Here is a 19,094-nt window from a genome sequence, read left to right on the forward strand (position 1 = left end):
CGGATGGGTCCTTGGCGTGTCCCCTTGGCGGGTGGCCGGGTTGGTCCTTTGGGTCCTGAGACCTCAGGTCTTCAGCCCCCCACTCGGGTTGATTGTCCGCTGACCACCGACCGCCGCCTCCAGAAATCTGTGCCGCCAGGGCCCCTGCGGCCCACCCAGGCTGGATGATGAGGTGTGGCTGTGCCCCCAGTGCAGGGGGTTGGAAAAGGCAAAAGTGGCTGCCGGGCACGGATGGGGGGGGAGCGCCTGTGTGCTGGCCCGCGTGGGGCTGCCTTCCGGCCCCGCCCGTGGAGAGGCAGGCAGGGGGGCGGCAGCGAGGTCTCTCCCCCAGTCTTGGTGGTCTCTCCACTCGCCCAAGAGGTAGCTCTGGGAGTTCTCCCCACGGCCCACGTGGGGAGACTGAGGCACAGAGCGGCGAAAGCAGTGCCCAGGGTCTCACAGTGCATGGGTGCTCGAAGCCCCGGGCCCTGTGGCTGGACGAGCCGCTGGCGGGCCTGCTGCCGCCTCTCCCCTCCCGCCAGGCCACTTCGGGGAAGCCTGGCCCGCGGGGACTGGAAGCACAGACAGTATTTGGCAGTCCCCAAATCCACAAAGGAGCCGGGCGACCCCCAGTCCGGGCCCTGCGGGTCTCTGACACACGCCTGTGTGGCCCGAGGGGCGGCCGAGGCCTTACGCGGGCTCACGCCATTCCTGCCTGCCGGACGCTCAGGTTGGGCCCGGCTCGCGTCCCACGGGATGGGGCATCTGGGGTGCGATGCAGCGGGGTGCGTGTGGCATCGGGGTCAGCATGGCTCCCAGGGGCTCCCCGAGCCGAGGGTGGCAGGGACTTGCGGCAGCCAGGCTGTCTCCCCTGACGGCATCTGCCCCGGCGGGGGTGGCGCTCCGGCGGGGCGGCTGTCTCAGCAGATCCGCTCGCCAGGATCAGCTTCTCCCCGGGGCCCCCGCGCCGCAGGAAAGAGGTCGCCGGCTCTCCCTGCGAGGAGGCGTTCTCGGGGCTGAGGCTGAACTCGCGCACACCCGGGGGCCCTGAGCTGCACGTGAGAGGGGAGAAGTGAGGCCTCGGGGCTCGCCGTCTCCCATCCGTCCCCCCCGCCCCCGCCCCGGGGCCGGCAGCTCCCGCAGCTGTGCCGCCCCTGGCGCGAGGCCCGTGGGGCCCAGCGCTTCGTGCGTGGCGAAGGAGAATGGAATAGAGAAGCGCGGCGGCGGTGGCCTTCGGGGGCGTCCCTCCACACGCTTCCTCCCGCCCGTGGCGGTCGCGCGCCCCCGCCCCAGCCGGGCTGTCCGACCACACCGTTGACCGTCCCCATCATCCGGGCACCAGTCTCTCCCTGCAGTTCCGGGCCGCGCGGCGGCGGGGCGCTCCCGGCTCGCTAGACGGCGCTGTCTGGGGCTCAGCCGCGCCCGCCCCCACACCCCCAGCTGGGGCTGAGGCGGCAAGCGAACCGGCAAAGCCATCATTAACCAATTACGGGGCCTCCAACGTTACAGGCTTCGTCCCGGCGCAGGCGGGCGGGCGCCCGCTCGAGGGGGCCACCCTCCCCGCTCCGTCCCCCACCCCGGGCGCGTTGCCACTTCCCTGCACCTCCCGGAACGGGAGGGTCTTGCTGAAGCTCGGGGCCACGAGCACACTGCGCAGGGCAGCCCGAGCTGGGAGGGTGGTCTCTGCGTGGGGGCCAGGTTGGGACCGCGGCTCCGGCCCCCCGCCCCACCTCCTTCCAGAGCCCCCGCGGCGCGGAGCAAGCATCTGTGCGTGAGATGTGAGGCCGATTCAGGCTGCAGGGGGGCTCCAAGGGCAGGGGCTCTGGAGGGTAGATGGACCGTGGGACCACCCCCTGGGCAGCCAGGCCAGCCCTCGACCGGGAGAGGATGTTCTAGAAGGCCAGCCCCGGCCACTATTCCAGAAGGCTGGCGGGGGCAGCGGTGGGGGCTTTCTCTGCGGCCAAGTCGGCGGTGGCTGCCACCATGGGGCTGGGCACGTAGTTGAAGGGGGGCACGCGGGCCGCGCGGCTGGGGGAGCCGTGCCGGCTGGTGGGAAAGCCTCCCACGGCCACCCCCAGGCCCTCATGGACGAAGGGGGCAGAGGTGGGCGCCTTGGGGGGGCAGGGCCCATCCACATCGCTGCCAGGGAAGGATGTGGGGCCGCCGCCCAGGGCCTGGGGGGGCCCCCTGCTCTCCAGGCTTGGAGACGTGCTGGAGTTGGTTTTGGCGGCAACGAAGTCCTCGGTCTGGACCACGGCGTCGCTGGTCTTGCGCTGCGGGGGCCCGCCGGGGCCCTCCTCGGGGGAGGCGCCCACCAGGGGCAGGGCGGTGGCAGGCAGCGTGCTCCGAAGGATGTGCGGAACGTCCTCGTCCCGGATGCGACGCCACGTGGTGCCCGGGGCCGCCACCCTCGGGAGCGGCCGGGCCTCCCCGTCGCTGCTGCGGCGGGCGGCGTCGGCCGCGGGCCCCGGCAGCGCGCTGATGTGCGGCAGGGAGGCGTAGCGCTTGACGGCCTCGGGCCGGGCGGCCGGCGTGCGGACGGGCAGGCGGGACGGGCTTTCGGAGCTGGGGCGCCGCGGCGGCCGCTCACCGGGGCTGGGCCTGGCTGCAGGGGGTCGTCGGGGGGCCGCCCGCAGCTCGTCGCAGCGCGAGGAGCACAGGAAGACCGCGGGCAGGGCGGGCCGACCGCGCCGGGGGGAGCCGCCCTGGGAGGCGGAGGTCGCGGCCTCGGGCGCGGCCACCTCTGAGCGGCGGCGGCGCGGCAGGCCCGCGGACTCCTTGACGAAGGTCAGCTGCCGCCGGAAACCCGAGCGGTCGGAGGACTCGCTGCCACTGGAGCGGGCGGAGGCCACGCGCACCAGGCCCAGGCGGCCCCCTCGGGCGCCCGGGCTTCCCTCGGCTCCTGCCCGGCCCCTGGGGCCCGGCTCCGGGGCTGCCCGGGCCAGGGCTGGCGGCCCCCGCCTGGCGGGCCTCTGCATGAAGGGGATCCGCACGGGTGACTTCTGCGTCTTGTGCTGCTTGGAGAGTAGGGCCCGCGCGGGCGTCTGGGGCGCCAGAGACGCCCCGGGCCCAGGTAGGGGCCCCGCAGCCTGGGGGCCCGAGGGCGGCCTCCTGGGCGGGGGCTGGGAGGCCGGGGAGGCCGGGGAGGAGCCGGATGAGGGGGCCTTGGCCAGGCGGGCGGGCGGCGTGGCGCTCCGCTGCGGGGGGCTCAGTGCCGCCAGCTCCGAGATCTTGCCCGGCCGGTGTAGGCTTCGAGACCGCTGCTGCTGCTGCTGCTGCTGCTGCTGCTGCCCGGGGCTGGGGGCTTTGGCTGGGGCTGCGGGCTGCGCAGGAGCTCCCACCTTCCTCGGTGCCACACGGGTGCCGGGGTGGCCTCTGGGCTGTGCCCGGGGGGCCGGGCTGGGCACATAGATCACGGTCCGTCCCCGGAGCACGGCCGGCACCCTGCACGCCGTCTTCTGAGCACCACGCAGCTTCTCGGGGCCACTGGGGCCGTGCCGGGCCTGGGTTGAGTCCCGCTTCTCCGGCCTCGGCCTCGCGGCACCGCCCGCCTGCAGCCGCTGTCCCTTCCTGTGCACCGGCGGCTGCAGGGCGGAGCCTGACAGCCCGGACTCCGACAGGATGGAGTCAGAGCCAGATGAGGCCTCGTGGGTGGCCGCGGCCGCCGCCTGGTGCAGCCACGTGACGATGGAGTTGGCGCCCTCTTGGATGGCGCGCCACTCGACGCTGTCCAGGTCGGAGGCCTGGTCTGAGCCCGCCGCCTCGTCACCGCGCTCCCGGGGCCGCTCCGCTGGCCGCTTGTCTGGCCGGGCAGCCTGGGGCTTGCGGCGCCGCGGGCCTGACGCCTGGAGCCGGCGCCCGGGCACGGCTGACCCGACACAGCGCCGGAGCGGCCCCGTCCCCGGCCCCGGCCCCGTCCCCGGCCCCGCCCGCGGGCTGGGGGCGCCGCTGCATCTGCCCCCCGGGCCCACGACTTTGGCGACGGCCGGCTCGGGAGCACGGGGCCGGCTGGCCGGCTGCTCAGGGGGCTCAGGCTCGCTGAGCGAGCTGGCGGAGGAGCTCAGGGAATAGCATGGCGGGGTCTCGTCGGCGATGAGGCTGGGCTGGGCGCGGGCAGCGGGCGGGGCCTTGGCCGCGGCCTTGGGTGTGGCCTGTGCGTCCTTCCTGCCGGCCAGGTGCTCTCTCTTCACGGCACGGGGGATGGCGGACGCCCGCCGCGGGGGCGCCACCGCCACCGCCTCGGACGGATCTTCATCGGAGTCATTGTCGTAGAAGCAGTACACGGCCTCCTCGGTGGGCGTCGTGAGGCACAGCGACTGCGGTGCCCCGTCCCCACGTGCCTGGCCCGGGCGGGGGCCGTCCCTGTCCGCGCAGGCGCTCGAGGGCTGGCGGAGGGGCAGCTCCAGCCCCTCCCGGCCCGTGCCCGCCCCCCGGGCCTGCTCTGCGCTCCGGCCCCCGCCCCACGCCCCGTGGCGGTGCCCGGTGGCCTGCCTGGCGGCGGCCTCCCGACCTGCGGTCTTCCGGCCGGCTGCCTGCCCGGCGGGTGGGTCCCTGGGAGGTCCCTGCAGCGTCTCGTCGCTGAGCGAGGTGGCACCGGAGAAGGTGACCGGCGTGCCCTCGGCTGAGTCGGTGCATGAGTCATCCCCCCGGGCGGGGGCGGGCACCAGCATGTACACAGGCACGGGCAGCGCGCGGCGGCCGGGCACCAGGGCCGAGGCCACCTTGCGGAGCCGGGCGGGCACGGCTGCCCCCAGGCACTCGCGCAGCAGCTGCAGCTCCTGGTCGGCGGCCGCCGGCCCCTCCGGGCACCCAGCGGCCTCGTCCCGCCGGCGGTGCCCCGCGAGGTGCGGGCCGGGTCCGGGGCCGGGGCCGGGGCCGCCGCGATCCGGGCAGGCGGGGGGCAGCAGCCGCAGTTCCACATCCTTCTGCACGTAGTGCTCGTGCAGGGCCAGCGCGCTGAGGCTCGAGGCGCACGAGAAGTTCTCGTCCGGCTTCTCCACCGTGAAGCGGACGCTGCCGGCGTCGAGCTCCGACGGCAGCCGGCAGCGCTCCCGGCGGTCGGCGATGTCCAGGAACCGCTTCACGTAGCTCTCCCACTGCAAGCTGAACTGGGTGCTCTCGCGCTCGCCGGGGGGCGCAGGGGCCAGCGGGGGCGTCTTGCTGCGGCTGGGCGGCATGGTCTGCCCGGGGCTGTCGGGCAGCTCGCTGGGGCTGACCGTGCCGCTGCCCAGCCCGCTGCACGGGTCGCTGGGGACGGAGCTGGCGATGGACGGGCTCTCGAAACTGCTCAAGGAGCTCACGGAGCTGCAGCGGCTCAGCACCAGCGGCGTCTCCTGCACGCAGTTCTCCGAGGAGCTGGACGGCGTGGTGTCCTCCGCCCCCAGGCCGCGGCCCCGGTGCGGCGCCGGGATGGCCACGGGCAGGGAGGCGGCCCCAGGCCCGAGCCAGGCTCCGTCCAGGTCCGCCTTGCCGGGTCCCGCCTCCTCCAGTGCCTCCAGGGACGAGTCGCTGTCCAGGTCCCCGGCCTCACTGGGGCCCGGGCGGCCGGCCGAGGACAGCGAGGACAGAGAGCTGCAGCGGGACAGGCGGAGGGGCGCCGTCTCTGCCGCCGGCTTCTCGGGCAGCTGGCTCAGGCCCTCCGTGGGCAGCCAGGCCTGCTTCCGGGCTCCGGCGGCCAGGGGCCCCGCGCCCGCCCCCGCCCTGGGGTGGCCCTCGAAGAGCGGCACGTGCTGGTAGGTGGGCGACAGCTTGATGGTGCGCACGCAGGCGTCGGCCGCAGGGCCGTCCCTCCCGGCCGGCTCCCGGCCGCCCGGCAGGCTGAGGTCCAGCCGGCTGGGCCGCGCCTGGCTGCACGGGGCCCCCTCGTGGTGCTCGGCCAGCACGGCCAGCGGGCAGGGCCTCGTGTGCTCGCGGGGACAGCGCCCGTCACCGGCGCTGCTGCCGCTGTTGAGACTGTCGTTGGACAGGCTGGCGTGGGCGGCCTGGAGCCGCAGCAGCGGGTGGGCCCGGCCGCCGGCCTCCTGCCGCCTGCCCTCCGGCCGCCGGCAAGGGGAGCAGGACTGGGCGCGGCCCTCCCGCGGGGCCTCCTGCCCGGGGTCCCCGGAGCTGAGGCTGAAGCTGTCGTCGGACGAGGTGTGCAGGGCTGAGATGTCCTCCACCAGCCGGTCGATCCGCGCCACCGCCAGCGCCAGCTTGGCCTTGGCCCTGGCCGCCACGGCCGCCTCCCCGCCGGCCTCCTTCTCCGCCTCCGGGCCGCTGCGGCGGGCGGGCGGGGCGCGGGCCAGAGCCTGTCCCTGCAGGAAGGGGCTGCCCAGGAAGAGAGACAGCACGGCGGGGCTGGCGGGCTCGGCGGTCGAGGCGGCGGCAGCCAGGGAGGGCGCCTCGTCGTCGTCGAAGCAGCCGGAGTCGGAGGCGTAGTCCCGGGCCAGCCCGTCCAGGTGCCGCAGGGGCGGCAGCGGCTTCTTGGAGGCGGCCTCGGCCTCGGCCTCGGGCAGGCCCTGCTTCTCCAGGTGGTCGAGCGCCTGGGCCAGATGCCGCGTGTCCAGCTCGGCCTCCAGCGCCCGCTGCTTCCTCACGTACAGACTGGGTGCGCACGCGCCGGGGGACACGGCGGTGGCCGTCGCCTGGTACTTGGCGGGCCGGTGGGCCAGCAGGTTGCGCAGGGCCGCGGCGCTGCCCATGGCGATCATCTTGTGCTTGGAGTGCACCAGGTTCCGCAGCATGCCCACGGCCCCCAGGTCCCACAGCAGCTCCTGGTCGCGCGGGCTGCGGGCCGACAGGTTCCAGAGCGTGCCGCACGCGTTGCTCACGATGGTCAGGCTGTGGGACGTCAGGTGCTGCAGCAGCGTCTGCAGACAGTTGTGGTCCCGCAGCACCTGCCTGCGGCACGAGGGGGCGTCAGGCCTGCGCCCAACCCCCCCCCCCACCCCCCGTCCCCGCAAATACAAGTCCGGGGCTCCCCAGGCGACTTTGCGTTTCAGGACACCGAATAAATACGTGGTGCGACATCATATAGTGAAATGATAATACTTTCTTCTAGGGGCGCAGGGGGGCTCGGTCAGGTAGGTGTCCGACTGCTGATTTGGCTCAGGTCACGATCTCACGTTTCATGCGTTCGAACCCAGGGTCGGGCTCTGCGCTGGTAGCACGGAGCCTTCTTGGGATTCTCTCTCCCTCTCTCTCTGCCCCTCCCCGCTCACATGCACTCCCTTAAAATAAATAAATAGAGGGGCACCCGGGTGGCCCAGTCGGTTAAGCATCCGACTTCAGCCCGGGTCATGATCTCACAGTTGGTGGGTTCGAGCCCCGCATCGGGCTCTGTGCTGACAGCTCGGAGCCTGGGGCCTGCTTCGGATTCTGTGTCTCCCTCTCTCTCTCTCTGCCCCACCCCTGCCTGTGCTCTCTCTCTGTCTTTCAAAAATGAATAAACATTAAAAAAATAACATTTAAAAAATAAATAAGTAGACATTTAAAAAAATACTTTTTTTAAAGTGAACTTCAGTTTGACTTTACCTCATTTTAGCACAACTACATCTCATGATATTTGGGGTATACTTACGCTGAAGATAAGTTTTATCTGTTTTTAAAAATATCAGAGTGCCTGGCTGGCTCAGCGTGGTGAGTTTGAGCCTCATACTGGGTGTAGAGACTACTTAAAAATAAAATCTTTTAAGAAAAAAACCCCTAAGCATTGTTAATTATTAGTATTACTTAGTAAATAAGTGTTTTATTGATTTAATAAATAAAATCTTTAGCACAAGTAGAGCCCATGCAATATTTGGGATATACTTATATTAATAAATGTTTTGTGTTTTCTTACATTAAAAGCATTACTGATTATCATCCAATAAACAATATTTTTTTTTAATTTTTTTTTTAACATTTATTCTCTTTTGAGAAACAGAGAGACAGAGTGAGAGTGGAGGAGGGGCAGAGAGAGAGAGAGGGAGACACAGAATCCGAAGCAGGCTCCAGGCTCTGAGCTGTCCGCACAGAGCCCGACGCGGGGCTCGAACCCACGGGCCGCGAGATCATGACCTGAGCCGAAGTCGGACGCTCAACCGACTGAGCCCCCCAGGCGCCCCTAAACAATACTTTATTTTCGTAAAGAACAAGCATTCAGTCAGTTAAGCATCCGACTCTTGCTCTCAGCTTGGGTCATGGTCTCATGTTCGTGGGTTTGGGTCCCACATTGGGCTCTGCCCTGTCGGTGCGGAGCTTGCTTGGAATTCTGTCTCTCTCCCTCTCTGCCTCTCCCCTGCTTGCACTTTCTCTCTCTTGCAAAATTAATAAATATTTTAAAAAGAGGTTTTAATATTACTCAGTAAAGACTGTAATAAAGAACAAGTATTTATTAACATTATCTAAAAAATAATACATTTTATTTTTATTTTACTTTGAAACGTTTATTTATTTTGAGAGAGCACCTGTATGTGTGCCACAGGGAAGGGGCAGAGAGAGACGGGGAACCCCAAGCAGGCGCCGTGCTCAGCACAGAGCCCGATGTGGGGCTCGATTTCCCGAACTGTGAGATCACGACCTGAGCCCAGATTAAGAGTCAGACGCTTAAATGACTGAGCCACCCAGGCGCCCCCATGTTTTCATTTTAATAAGTTAACTAAACGTTGATTATATGAGTACACCCCACACAAAATTTGGGGTATACTTATGTTAAAAAAAAAACACTTAGTCTCCAGGGACAAATCGGGACCGTTCATTCACAGCACAATCAGGGCTTGTCCTCGGTTCCCAGCAGAGTGGGATCTGCCAGCCCCACCCCGGCCTGCGCCTGGGGCCCAGCTTCCCCCAGTGCCCACCCCCCCACCCCCCGTCCCAGAGCCCCGGCGGGGGGAGGGGGGGCGACCTGTAGTCCTCCCGCGTGGCGATGAGGCTGGACACGTTGCGCAGGATGCCGCCGCCACTCTCGATGACGGCCAGCGAGTTGCTCTGGCACTTGTAGGTCAGTGTCCTCACCAGGAAGCCCAGGGCGCCGTCCACCTGGCAGATGGCCGCCTTGTTCTCCGTGCTGTGCGCCGACAGGTTCCACAGGGCGCTGAGCACGCTCTTCAGGGTGGACTCCTGGGCGCCCAGCGGGGCGGGGGGTGGGGGGTGAGCGGCGAGGGCCCAGCGAGCCCGGCGCACCCGCCCCTCCCCCCCCCCCCCGCCCCCCACCATCGAGCTGCGGACCCAACGCTGGCACCCAGACACGCCTTCGAGTGCGAGCGAGAAGCAATCACGTTGACCGTCACGCGGTTCTCGAGACGCGGGGCCGGCGGCCCCACGGCTGGGCCACCCGCTCAGCAGCGCTCGGTCCGGCCGGGGCCACCCCACGCCCGTGCGCGTCCCCGCCCCCCACCCGCGCCCGCCTCCACCCCACGCACGCGTCCCCGCCCCGCCCCCGTGCCCACCTTGGAGGCTCGAAGGACGCACCGCATCAGGGCGGTCATGCTGCCCACCTCCCTCAGCACCTTCTTGCTGTGGATGTCGGCCCGCCAGGACAGGTTGCGCAGGATGCTGGACACAACCTGGGGCGGGCGGAGCGGGCGCGGTGGACCTGGGGCCCCGGCTCCCGGGGCGGGCGGCCGCAATCGCATCCTCACCCCTGCGCCAGGCGGGGGCGCCCACCACGGGAGCCCCGTCACACCCAGAGGGGAGGGGACTTGGGCCGGCAGAAAGGCCTCGGGCGGTGAGCCGCCCTGTGGGCCTTCCCCCCCCCCCCCCCCACTCCCCACCCCCCCACTCCCCCCGCCACGCCGCCCCCCACCCCCGCACCTGGTGCAGCTCCTCGCTCTCAGAAGCCAGCTGGGCCACGATGGCCTCCATGCAGCCCCGGCGGGCACACAGTGCGGCCTGTTGATGTGAAGGAGGAAAGTCGCGCCACAGCGGGCAGGGGAAGGGGGGGGGGGGCAAGAGGTAGACCTACTGTGTGCAAGGGCCCGAGCCCCGCCCCTCCTCACCCAGCGGCTCCAAGGAGGAAAGAGGCTCAGGGCGGCGCCGACGCCCCCCAGCCTCCCCCAGCCGCGAGCGTGGCGGCCCTGCTGGCCGCGTTCGGACGCCAGCCTTCTGGGCCTCCGCCTGGAAGTCGGGGACAACTGTCTCCCCCCTCAGGACCGTTTCAAGGCGGGCATGAGGTCGAGGCAGGCCCGGGCCTGGAGCGCGCTGACCCTGCCCGCCCTCCGGCCGGCCCCAGACACCTTGTTGGCGACGTCTCCAAAGGTGAGGTTGGTGAGGGTCATGCCGGCGTATCGACGGAGGGCGAGGTTCAGCGGGTCCCGGGTCATTCTGTGCATCTCGTAGTCAACTTGCAGTAACTCTGCCACGGCCTGCAGCCCACCTGCAGGGGTGCGGAAGGGGCACGGTGAGCCCCGCCCCCCCCCCCCCAAAGCCCGCCTGCCTTCTGCCCCGCCTCACCTCGGCCTGTGAGCACCCCCTGCCAGGACGCCCTCGGCCCCTCCCCGCCCCACCCCCGCCCTCGGCAGGTCTACCTGTGCAGCCGGCTCCGAGGGTTCTGCCCCAGTACCGGGCCTTCGCACAGCTGTTCCCTCGGCCCGGAACGCTCTTCCCTATTTGCCCAGACTCCTGCCTGTACTCCCAGCGCCAGAGTCCCAGAGCCGCCTTCTCAAGGACGCCCTCCAGCACCCCACGTGAGAATTCCCTCAGGACCATTAGAGCAGGAGCCACTGAGGGCAGGGTCTGCACGGCTCGAGCCCAGGAGCCACCGGCGGGGGGCCAGCGTGCCCAGCTAGGGACGGGCGGACGGCCCTGGGAAGACCGGCCCGGGAGAGACGGCAGCAGGCAGAGAAGGGGCAGTCGCGGCACAGACTCAGGAAGCTTCTCCCTCTTCACGCAGCAAACGTGCGGGAGGCAACGTGCTCATCCCTGGGGCAGGCCGGCCGGGCACCCTCTGGGGACGTCAGCGGCCCGCGTGCACCTGAACACCCCGACGTCAACAGGCCACGTGCTCCGGCGCCACGGTCACAACAACCCGGGTGTCCGCCAGGGGACCAACCTGAGACCACAGTGTCCCGCCACTGGGCAGCGGTGCTCAACCGTGACCAGGAGCCCTGCCACCTGCCGCCACACCTTGTGGGCACACCTTGGACACGTTCTGCCCGAGTTTACTTGTGTGACAGAAGGCACACACAGGAGGACAGGTCCTGTGACCCCACGCACAGGGGTCCCCAGAGGAGTCCCGTCCACAGAGACAGAGAGAGTAGACGGTGGGAGCCAGGGGTGGGGGGGACTCAGTGTTTCATGGGACAGAGTCTCGGTCCGGGGAGATGGAAAGTTCTGGAGACGGGTGGCGGGGGCGGGTGCAGGACAGCGTGAGTGCCTGACGCCGCTGAGCTGTGCGCTTAGAGACGGTTACGATGAATTTTAGGCTGTGTGTATGTTACCACAATTTAACTTTCTTAAGTAGGCTCCACACCCGATGTGGGGCTCGAACTCACAACCCTGAGATGAAGAGTCACGTGCCTTTCCAATGGAGCTGGCCTGACGCCCCTAAAAAATTTGTGATGCGTAATTGTAAGTTATTACAGGGGACACTTCTCAGGCCTTCAATGCTCCATAACGTGGAATTCTCCACTGCTGGAAACCCGCAGGACAGAAGCAAACAGGAGGAGGGAGAAAGGACTGCGAACTCGGCCGTGGGTGGGGTGCTTGTGCTGGGAGTGGGGGACCCCCCTGCTAGGGGGCCTCGGCGGACAACAGCGGCATGCAAGTGTTTTGGCCTCGGACCCCTGCGTCCTCTGAACTTTTCTGAGGACCCCCAGAGAGATTCTGTTCCTGTGGGTGAGAGCTGTTCCATGCTAGAAATTAAAATGAAGCGTTGGGGAGCCTGGGGAGCTCAGTCGGTTAGGGGTCTGATTTTGGCTCAGGTCACGATCTCACGGTTTGTGGGTTTGAGCCCTGTGTCGGGCTCTGTGCTGACAGCTCAGAGCCTGGGGCCTGCTTCGGATTCCGTGTCTCCCTCTCTCTGCCCCTCCCCTGCTCACTCTCTGTCTCTGTCTCGCTCTGTTTCTGTCTCCGTCTCTCTCTCAAAAATAAACACTTTAAAAAGTTTTTTTTTATTAAAAAATAAAAAGAAGAAGCCTTTTAAACCCCAGAACGTACAGCCCAGTGGTCCTCAGAGTAGGAGCATCTGGAAACCCCGCCGAACACACGCACGCACGAGAAAAAACAGGGGTGGCAAAGGCAAAAACAATTGCGACCTTGTGGACCTCTGGGAAGGATCTCGGGAACCCCCAGGGGTCCCTGTGGGCCACACTCTGAGAACCGGTTTTATATGAAATTCCACCTGTTCATAGTACAAACGTCCACGGTCAGAAGGAGACAATGAAAACTGAAATCCTCCTTTTCCTGCCTGGCATCGGCTGGGGGAAGTGTAGCCCAGGGCCACTCCATTCTGTCTACACTGCATTCTGGGCACGTGTGTGCACGTGCATTGTGTAGAGAAGAGACCTTACCACCTCCTCCACTTTCCCCGGACGACACGAGGACTTACTGTTGGACACAGGCCGTTTCCGGATCGGGGGGTCACACGGGTTGCTTGCTGCCCGCCTGCCTTCCTATTTCTGTGTCTCTTGCTTTGTAAATCTGGCCACAGGGCGCAGGGGTGCCCCAAAGGTGTGCACACTCCTAAAGAACCCGCTGGTGCCAAAGCCCCTCACCACGTGCCCCCCCCCCCCCCACCGGCGCCGCGCGCCCCCCCCCTCCACGCAGCCAAACCACACGGGACCTGACCCAACCTTGGGGCGCTCTGACCACCGGCTGGGTGAGAAGCCGTGTGTTTTGTAACCCTTACAGCCAAACTCAGCATATGGATGTGATGTTTGGCCTTTGCTATTTCTTTTTTCCGTGTTTTGATGACTTTTATATGGAAAAAGAGGATACTCGTAACGCCCCCAAACCTGAAACTTCACAAGGTCGAGCCCCCCACCCCCACCCCCACCCCGTCCCCAGCCCCTCCACTAAACACCCAGGCACCGGGGCCCTCCTGCGGGAGGCGAGGGGGCACTCACCCAGCTCGTTCATGGCTCGGCGGTATTCCTCGTCAAAAGACAGCTTCATCACGGCACAGGTGGCCTGGCAGATCTGGGGCTCGATGGGGACGGGAGCTGTGGGCCAGGGGACCAGGTCAGCGCCCTCCCACTGCCGGTGGGTGCCCGCCCCGCCCTGCCTTCTGCATCCCTGCGAGACCCCAGGCCTTTTCAAAGGGCTGCACGCCGGGCTCGCAGAGCGGTGGGGCTCCTTCCCACGCCTCCCGCCAACCCACGCAGGGGGTGCCGCCTCAGCCAGGACGGCCAAGGGAGGGGAGGTGACGCCTGCGGCTTTTGTCATAAGGTAACTGCAATCAGCTGCAAACACCGGGAACCTCACACTCTGTTCTCAGGGGACCCACGACCTATCCCTGCATTCGGCGGCGGTTTCCTGAGCACCCACCCCGTGTCATCAGGTGTCGGGGGCCACCCCCGTGCCCATCCGCCAAGACAACGTTCCCACAAGCCTCGCCGGCGCAGGCCACCGAGAAGGGGCCCGGCGGCGGCCCCCGTCGCTGGCTCACCGCCGCTGGCGCCGCCTCCCTCGGCGCCGTCCCTGGCCTGCAGCCAGTCCCAGCAGGTCTCACAATAGGCCCGGATCTGCTCCAGCACGTGCAGGACGCGCATCTCCTTGCGCGCCAGGCCCTGGTCAGGTTGCGAGAAGACGATGTTGTGCAGCGCCGCGTTGGCGCGCATGCGTGCGTCCTTGGCGCCCGTCGCCCCGGGGCTTCCGTCGCGACCCCCGGCGCCGGCCTCGGTGCCGTGCAGGATCTGCAGCAGCAGCGGCAGGCACCCCGAGCGGCGCATGGCCACGCAGCTCTCCGGCGAGCTGGACATGGCCAGCAGGGTGCGCGCCGTGTCCTCCTGGTCACGCGTTGCCAGCATGGACAGCAGCCAGAAGACCACCTCCACCTACGAGGGGCGGCGGACGGGGGTCAAGGGGGGCGGTGAACCACGCCCGGCTCACCTGGCCCCAGCCAGTCCCTGAACCCCCGGTGGGCCGCCCAGACACAGTGAGCGTCTTGTGACCCCAGCCCAGGACCGTCACTTGCTCACCCCCGACACCCTCACCCTGCATCTTCCTGTGGGCAGTGGCACACACCTGGGGAGGGCACTGGGGCGCTCCCGATTGAGGAGGGCCAAGTTGACTGTCCTCCTCACGGGGTACTCCCGTGGGTGACCTCCTACGTCTAAGTCTAGGGTGCCGTCCCCACACACAGGACAGCTGTCCCCACCCACGTTCTGGCCCTGCCAGCCTCAGCACACACCCCACCCCAGGGTGGCCCTTCCACACCTGGGGCCGCTTTATGGAGACGGCGGAGGGAAGGCCCCCCACATCGGACAGAGAGGCAGGACCCAGGTCACCATGCACCTCAACCCAGCTGGCCATCTGCACCCCTTGCCTCAACCCACCCCCCTCCTCCCCCACAAACCGGGACGCCCCCTCACCTTGCTGTTGCCGGGCTGAGGGACACCATCCTCAGGGTGTGTGGGGACTTCAGTCTCTGGATCCTCGTCCACCGGCACCGACTTCACCGCCAGCAGGGCCTGTGCGGAGAACGCCAGACCTGCGGGCTCTGTTGGGGAGCACCCCACAAAGCGCCCAGGCTGCTAATGCCGGCCACACCCCCGTGACGATGTGGGTGGGGGCTGCAGGCCCATTCCTGGACCGGGCAGAGCCCTAGCGGTCTCTTCACTGCCTAGACCCGTCACCACCCCGGGACCCTGGCGCCACCCCTCCCAGTACCTGGGGCTCTGTCTGTTGCACCCGGTCCTGTGCGGACAGCAGCTCCTGATCGATTTGCTCCAAGCGAGAAGCGCGGATCTGAGCCAAGAGAAAGATGCGCGCTGGGGCTGACCCCGCCCCCGGGTCTGACTCCGCCCACTCCCGTATGACCCCACCCACTTCGCCATCAGCATTCCGCTTCTGCCCCACCCTGGCCCCACCCCCATTCCTCTATACGGTCCCGCCTACCGTAAACACCGTGGCTGCGGTATCTGACTCCGCCCACAACCCCGCCCCACCCAGGCGCTGGCTCCACCCACTCTCTTGCTTGACCCCGCCCCACCCTTCCGGACCCGCCCGCTCCCTGATCTCGTCCGGCCCCCGGACCGCGGCCCACGGCTGGCTCATACTCGGTTCCGCCCACTGGCCGTCCCCTAACCCCCACAGTTCTCGGACCCTGCCCTCGGGGCCCGGCTCCGCCCTTCGCTCCCTCTGGCCCCACCCACAAAGGGCTCTACCCCTGGCTCCGCCTCCCGGTCCAGACCCCTCCCACAGCAGTCCCTGCGCTCCGCCCAGTGACGCGCTCTTCCCCGGAAGAGGCTCCAGCGTCCCGCCCCGCCCGCCGCCTCACCTGCGCGCGCTGCACCATCTCGTCCGAGGTGCCGAAGCGCTCTTCCATCAGCGAGCGGATGTGCTGGGCCTCGAACTCCAGCTGCTGCCGGATCAGGTCCATCTGCATCGAGAACTGCTGGGAGGGGCGGGCGGGCCGCGGTGAGGGGGCGCCCGGGCCCGAGCCCCTTCCCCCCGCGCCGTCCCCCGCGCGCTCACCGTCTCCACGTGCGGGAGCTCGTCCAGGCGCTTGGACAGGCCCTGCAGCTGTGAGTAATACCAGAGCTTCTCCTTCTCCTCCTTCTCGATCTCGTTCAACAGGAAGCACCTGGGGAGGGGGCGGGCAGTCGGTGGGCGCAGGCTCGCAGGGCGGGAGCCGTCCTGCGTGTGTTGTTTATTTTGATTTGTGTGATCGCTTGTTGGGCGCTGTGTGCCAAGTCGAACGGCGTGGCAAAGTCTCGCCCTTGGCGCTCCCGGGACTGGGGTGGGGCGCAGAAAATCTATTCAACTTTATAAGTTGTGGTCCCCAGAGAAAGACCCTGAGGGGGCTGTGCTAACGCCGCTCCCACGCTCGCTCATCTCCCTCTAGCCTACAAAGACCAAGTCAGGCTCGGACTGCTCCGGGCGCTGCAGGCTCCCTGTTAACCCTGTGGGGGGCGATGCTGCCCTTCCCGTTTTACAGAGCCCCACGTTCAGGCTCAGGGTCTTTTTCTTTTTCTTTCTTCAAATAAAAATTTATTGACTTTAAATAATTTTGTTACATAGAACTACAGAGCGGAAGCCTGGGGCTGGGAGGGGTGAGGAGACTGGCCTGAGGTCCTACAGCACAGCACGGCCTCAACCCCAAGCCGGCCTTGCACTGCCGCATCCGACCCCACACAACCCAGCCGAGCCGAGCTGGGTGCCCAGACCCTGCTTTCTTCTGCTGGCCCCCGGCCCAGGTTTCTTGGGCCACAGCCCTCTCTGCACAAAGGCTGCCTTGAGCCCTTCTGGCTCCAGTCCTGACCCTGGCAATGGACACAGCCCTGTCCCTCGCGAAGCCTGCATGCTGGGGACCCGTGGGGACATCTCCCAGGAGCCTTGCCCTGTGCCAGGGACTCCCCCTTCCTCTTCGTGCTCCAGCTGAGGTCCATGGAGCCACGTGGAGTGGGAGTGGGCAAGGCCGACTCAGGAGGTGGGTGGAACACGTGCCGGCGGGCCAATCAGCGGGCAGAGGTGCTGGGGCGGAGCCGGCTGGGGGCGGAGCTACGTGACAGCTTCCAGCGGCCAGGTCCCGCCACCTGCCATCTCACCTCTCCCGGTCCAGTTCCTCCAGCAGCCGGATGGTCGCCCGGCTCAGCTCCCCAAAGCTGTCCTTAGAAGGCCCGGAGCCGTGTACTGGACTTCCTTCGGGGGTCCGGCCAGTGGGCTCAGGACCTAGGGCTGGGGGCTGGAACTTGAGGTTGTACAGGCTGGCGATGTCCATCTGCAGGGCTGCATGGGCGCGGAGGGAGGAGGCAGGGTCAGTGCCCCTTCCCGCCCCTCCTCCCAGCAACCTCTGGGGGCAAGCCGGGGATTGCCCCCCCGTGGGCCCCTCACCTTTCAGCTGTTCCAGCACCTCCGTCTGCCCCAAGGACACCAGCACTCCGGCCTCCTGCTCCAGCTTGCCTTGTAAGTGCTTCAGGACCTCCTAAGGTGGGGGCGGGAGAGGGTGTCCGGCAGCGTGAGCCTGCTGCCCGGGGCTGGCCTGTGGGTCTCTGGGTCCAGCACCCCGGCGTCTGTCCCTGTCAGGGCAGCCCGAGGCCTCTGCCCAGCCCCACCCTCACCTTCATGCCGGACGTCTCCGTCTCTAGCTTGGACAGGTGGCTCGAGTTGTCTCGCAGCTCCTGCCTCAGGTGACTGTTCTCGGCCTTCAAGGCCTCCACCTGCCGCACCAGCTGCTCGTAGGGCGCCACGGAGCTCGTCATCTTCAGCTCCTGCAGCGCCTGGGGCCACAGGTCAGCGGGTTCACCCGGGGGTCTAGGGAGGGTGCCCTGATCTAAGCCCCAGCTCTCCCATCTGATCTCGGGGATGAATCCCAGCGGGAGCGCCAGGTGTGGACCGCTGCAGGCAGAACTCTGGCGGCCCGGAGGACAGGCACGGGCAGGGCCAATGGGAGGCAGAGGGGCAGAGCCCCGGGATGGATGTGGAGACACGCAGCCCCAAGGCCCAGGTGGCCAGCAGACACGAGTACACGTCCACCCTCACTGCCGGGCTCCCAGACACACAGGCGGGCAGCTAGACAGACACACGGACATCCGAGGCCCTCTCCCACAGCAACGCAGCTGCCCCGAGGTGAGGTGGGCAGACCGCTAGCGGGCCCAGCCCAGGACGCTAGAACTGCCGTGGAGGCCAAGCACACGGCTCAGAGAGCCAGGGCCAGGTGATGGTGGGGCGCCCGGAGCTGGACAGCCGGGCCGGCAGACCCAAGCCCACCACGGTCACCCCCCGCCACCCCCACACCCCCTCCACCAACAGCTGGAGCCCAGCAGCCACCTGCCTGGCCCGGCTCCCCTCCGGCTCCCCTCCCGGCAGCCCTGCGCCAGCCCCCGGGCTCTCCCGCTGCCACCCGCTTCTTTGTGTGTGGCTGTCCTCACTCTGGCCCAGCCTCCTCGGTCCAGCTGGCTGGCAGCTCCTCCTCTCTGGGCTTGGCCCTCCCCAGAGCTGTCCCACCTCCTCCCCACCCCCCCTTCCCTCTTTGTTCCCTTCCCATCGGCTCGCGCCCCCTCCCTCCGCCTTTGTCTGAGGCGCACCAGTGGCAGGCCGTGGTCTCCTCCCCGGAGCCCCTCCCCAGATCGGCCCGCCCTCCCAGCCCACAGGGAGGCACTTGCTCTCCGCCCCCCAGCCTGGCCACATGCACTCATTCACGTGCCCGTCACTCACTGTCCGCCCTCTGCTCCGGCCCCCAGAACCCTCCCCACCCCACCCACCCTGGGACCACCAAGGGGCTCGCTGGGCCTGGAATAAGCGTGGGGTGATGGGCTTGGGCCATCCTGACCCTTTGGGAGGACCTGCTGTATGCCTGACCCGTCATCTGGCTCGCTGGCCACAGTCCCGAGCCTCAGGGACCGCCACTGGGCTGTGCTCAGAGGAAGAAACAGGCCCGGGTGACTGGCAAGGCACGACCGGGACCCGACACTGGGAGGACTCAGAAGTCCAGGCGGTGCTTTCTGGGCTCTGCGGGCCTCGCTTTGCCCATCTGAGGGTTGAGAAGAACTCGGCCCTGCGGGTCGGTGGGAGGGCGGACAGGACAGTCAAGTGGGAGCAAATGTGTCAGGTAGGGAAGGCCGAGGGCCTTTGCCTCCCACCCCAATATCGACCCTGCCCGAGGCTGGGGGGCGGGGGGGGGGGGGGAGGAGCTCCCAGCTGGGACTCAGGCCGGGGGCTGTGGCAAGACTGCTGGGGCCCGGCTGCCACGCCCAGCACAGCCTCAGGGAAGCTCTAGGTGGTGCAGGACCCTGTTGAGTGTCCCTCCCACTCCCTAAACCCAGGCCGGCTCCTGGAGCCCCACCCAGGGCTGTCCCCCCCCCCCCCCCCCCCCACACACACACACCAGGTTTCCCCCGTCTTGGATGTTCCAGGCTAAGCCTGGGACACCTTCACTCCCCCTACGCCTGGTGGTCACTGCTGTATCCTCATCGCGCTGAGCTTGGTGGCAGGGCCACCCACCAGACTCCCCTCATTCCAGCCTGGCCTCCCCAACTCCACACTCCCACCAGCCC

At 67.6% G+C, this 19,094-nt stretch overlaps 1 protein-coding gene across 2 annotated transcripts; it reads right to left on the bottom strand.

Annotated features, from left to right (window-relative positions):
• Positions 1-1,845: 1,845 nt before the first annotated feature.
• On the bottom strand, positions 1,846-17,449 carry LOC125917782 (adenomatous polyposis coli protein 2-like). 2 transcript variants are annotated; one of them, XM_049623881.1, is made up of 14 exons: positions 17,160-17,449; positions 16,933-17,023; positions 16,647-16,827; positions 15,574-15,682; positions 15,377-15,490; positions 14,767-14,844; positions 14,469-14,567; positions 13,544-13,931; positions 13,002-13,097; positions 10,173-10,312; positions 9,751-9,828; positions 9,387-9,503; positions 8,843-9,057; positions 1,846-6,858 (listed from the first exon to the last, which is right to left on the bottom strand). In XM_049623881.1, exons 1-14 carry the CDS (start codon positions 17,298-17,300, stop codon positions 1,893-1,895), a joined length of 6,813 nt encoding a protein of 2,270 aa, XP_049479838.1. In that variant the 5' UTR covers positions 17,301-17,449; the 3' UTR covers positions 1,846-1,892. The 2 variants fall into 2 exon arrangements, with proteins under 2 accessions (XP_049479838.1, XP_049479837.1); XM_049623880.1 differs by having other exon boundaries at positions 15,377-15,493.
• Between the last annotated feature and the right edge of the window lie 1,645 nt (positions 17,450-19,094).

The sequence above is a fragment of the Panthera uncia genome, unplaced genomic scaffold (genome assembly GCF_023721935.1).
Source record: "Panthera uncia isolate 11264 unplaced genomic scaffold, Puncia_PCG_1.0 HiC_scaffold_241, whole genome shotgun sequence".
Taxonomy (NCBI): Eukaryota; Metazoa; Chordata; class Mammalia; order Carnivora; family Felidae; genus Panthera; species Panthera uncia.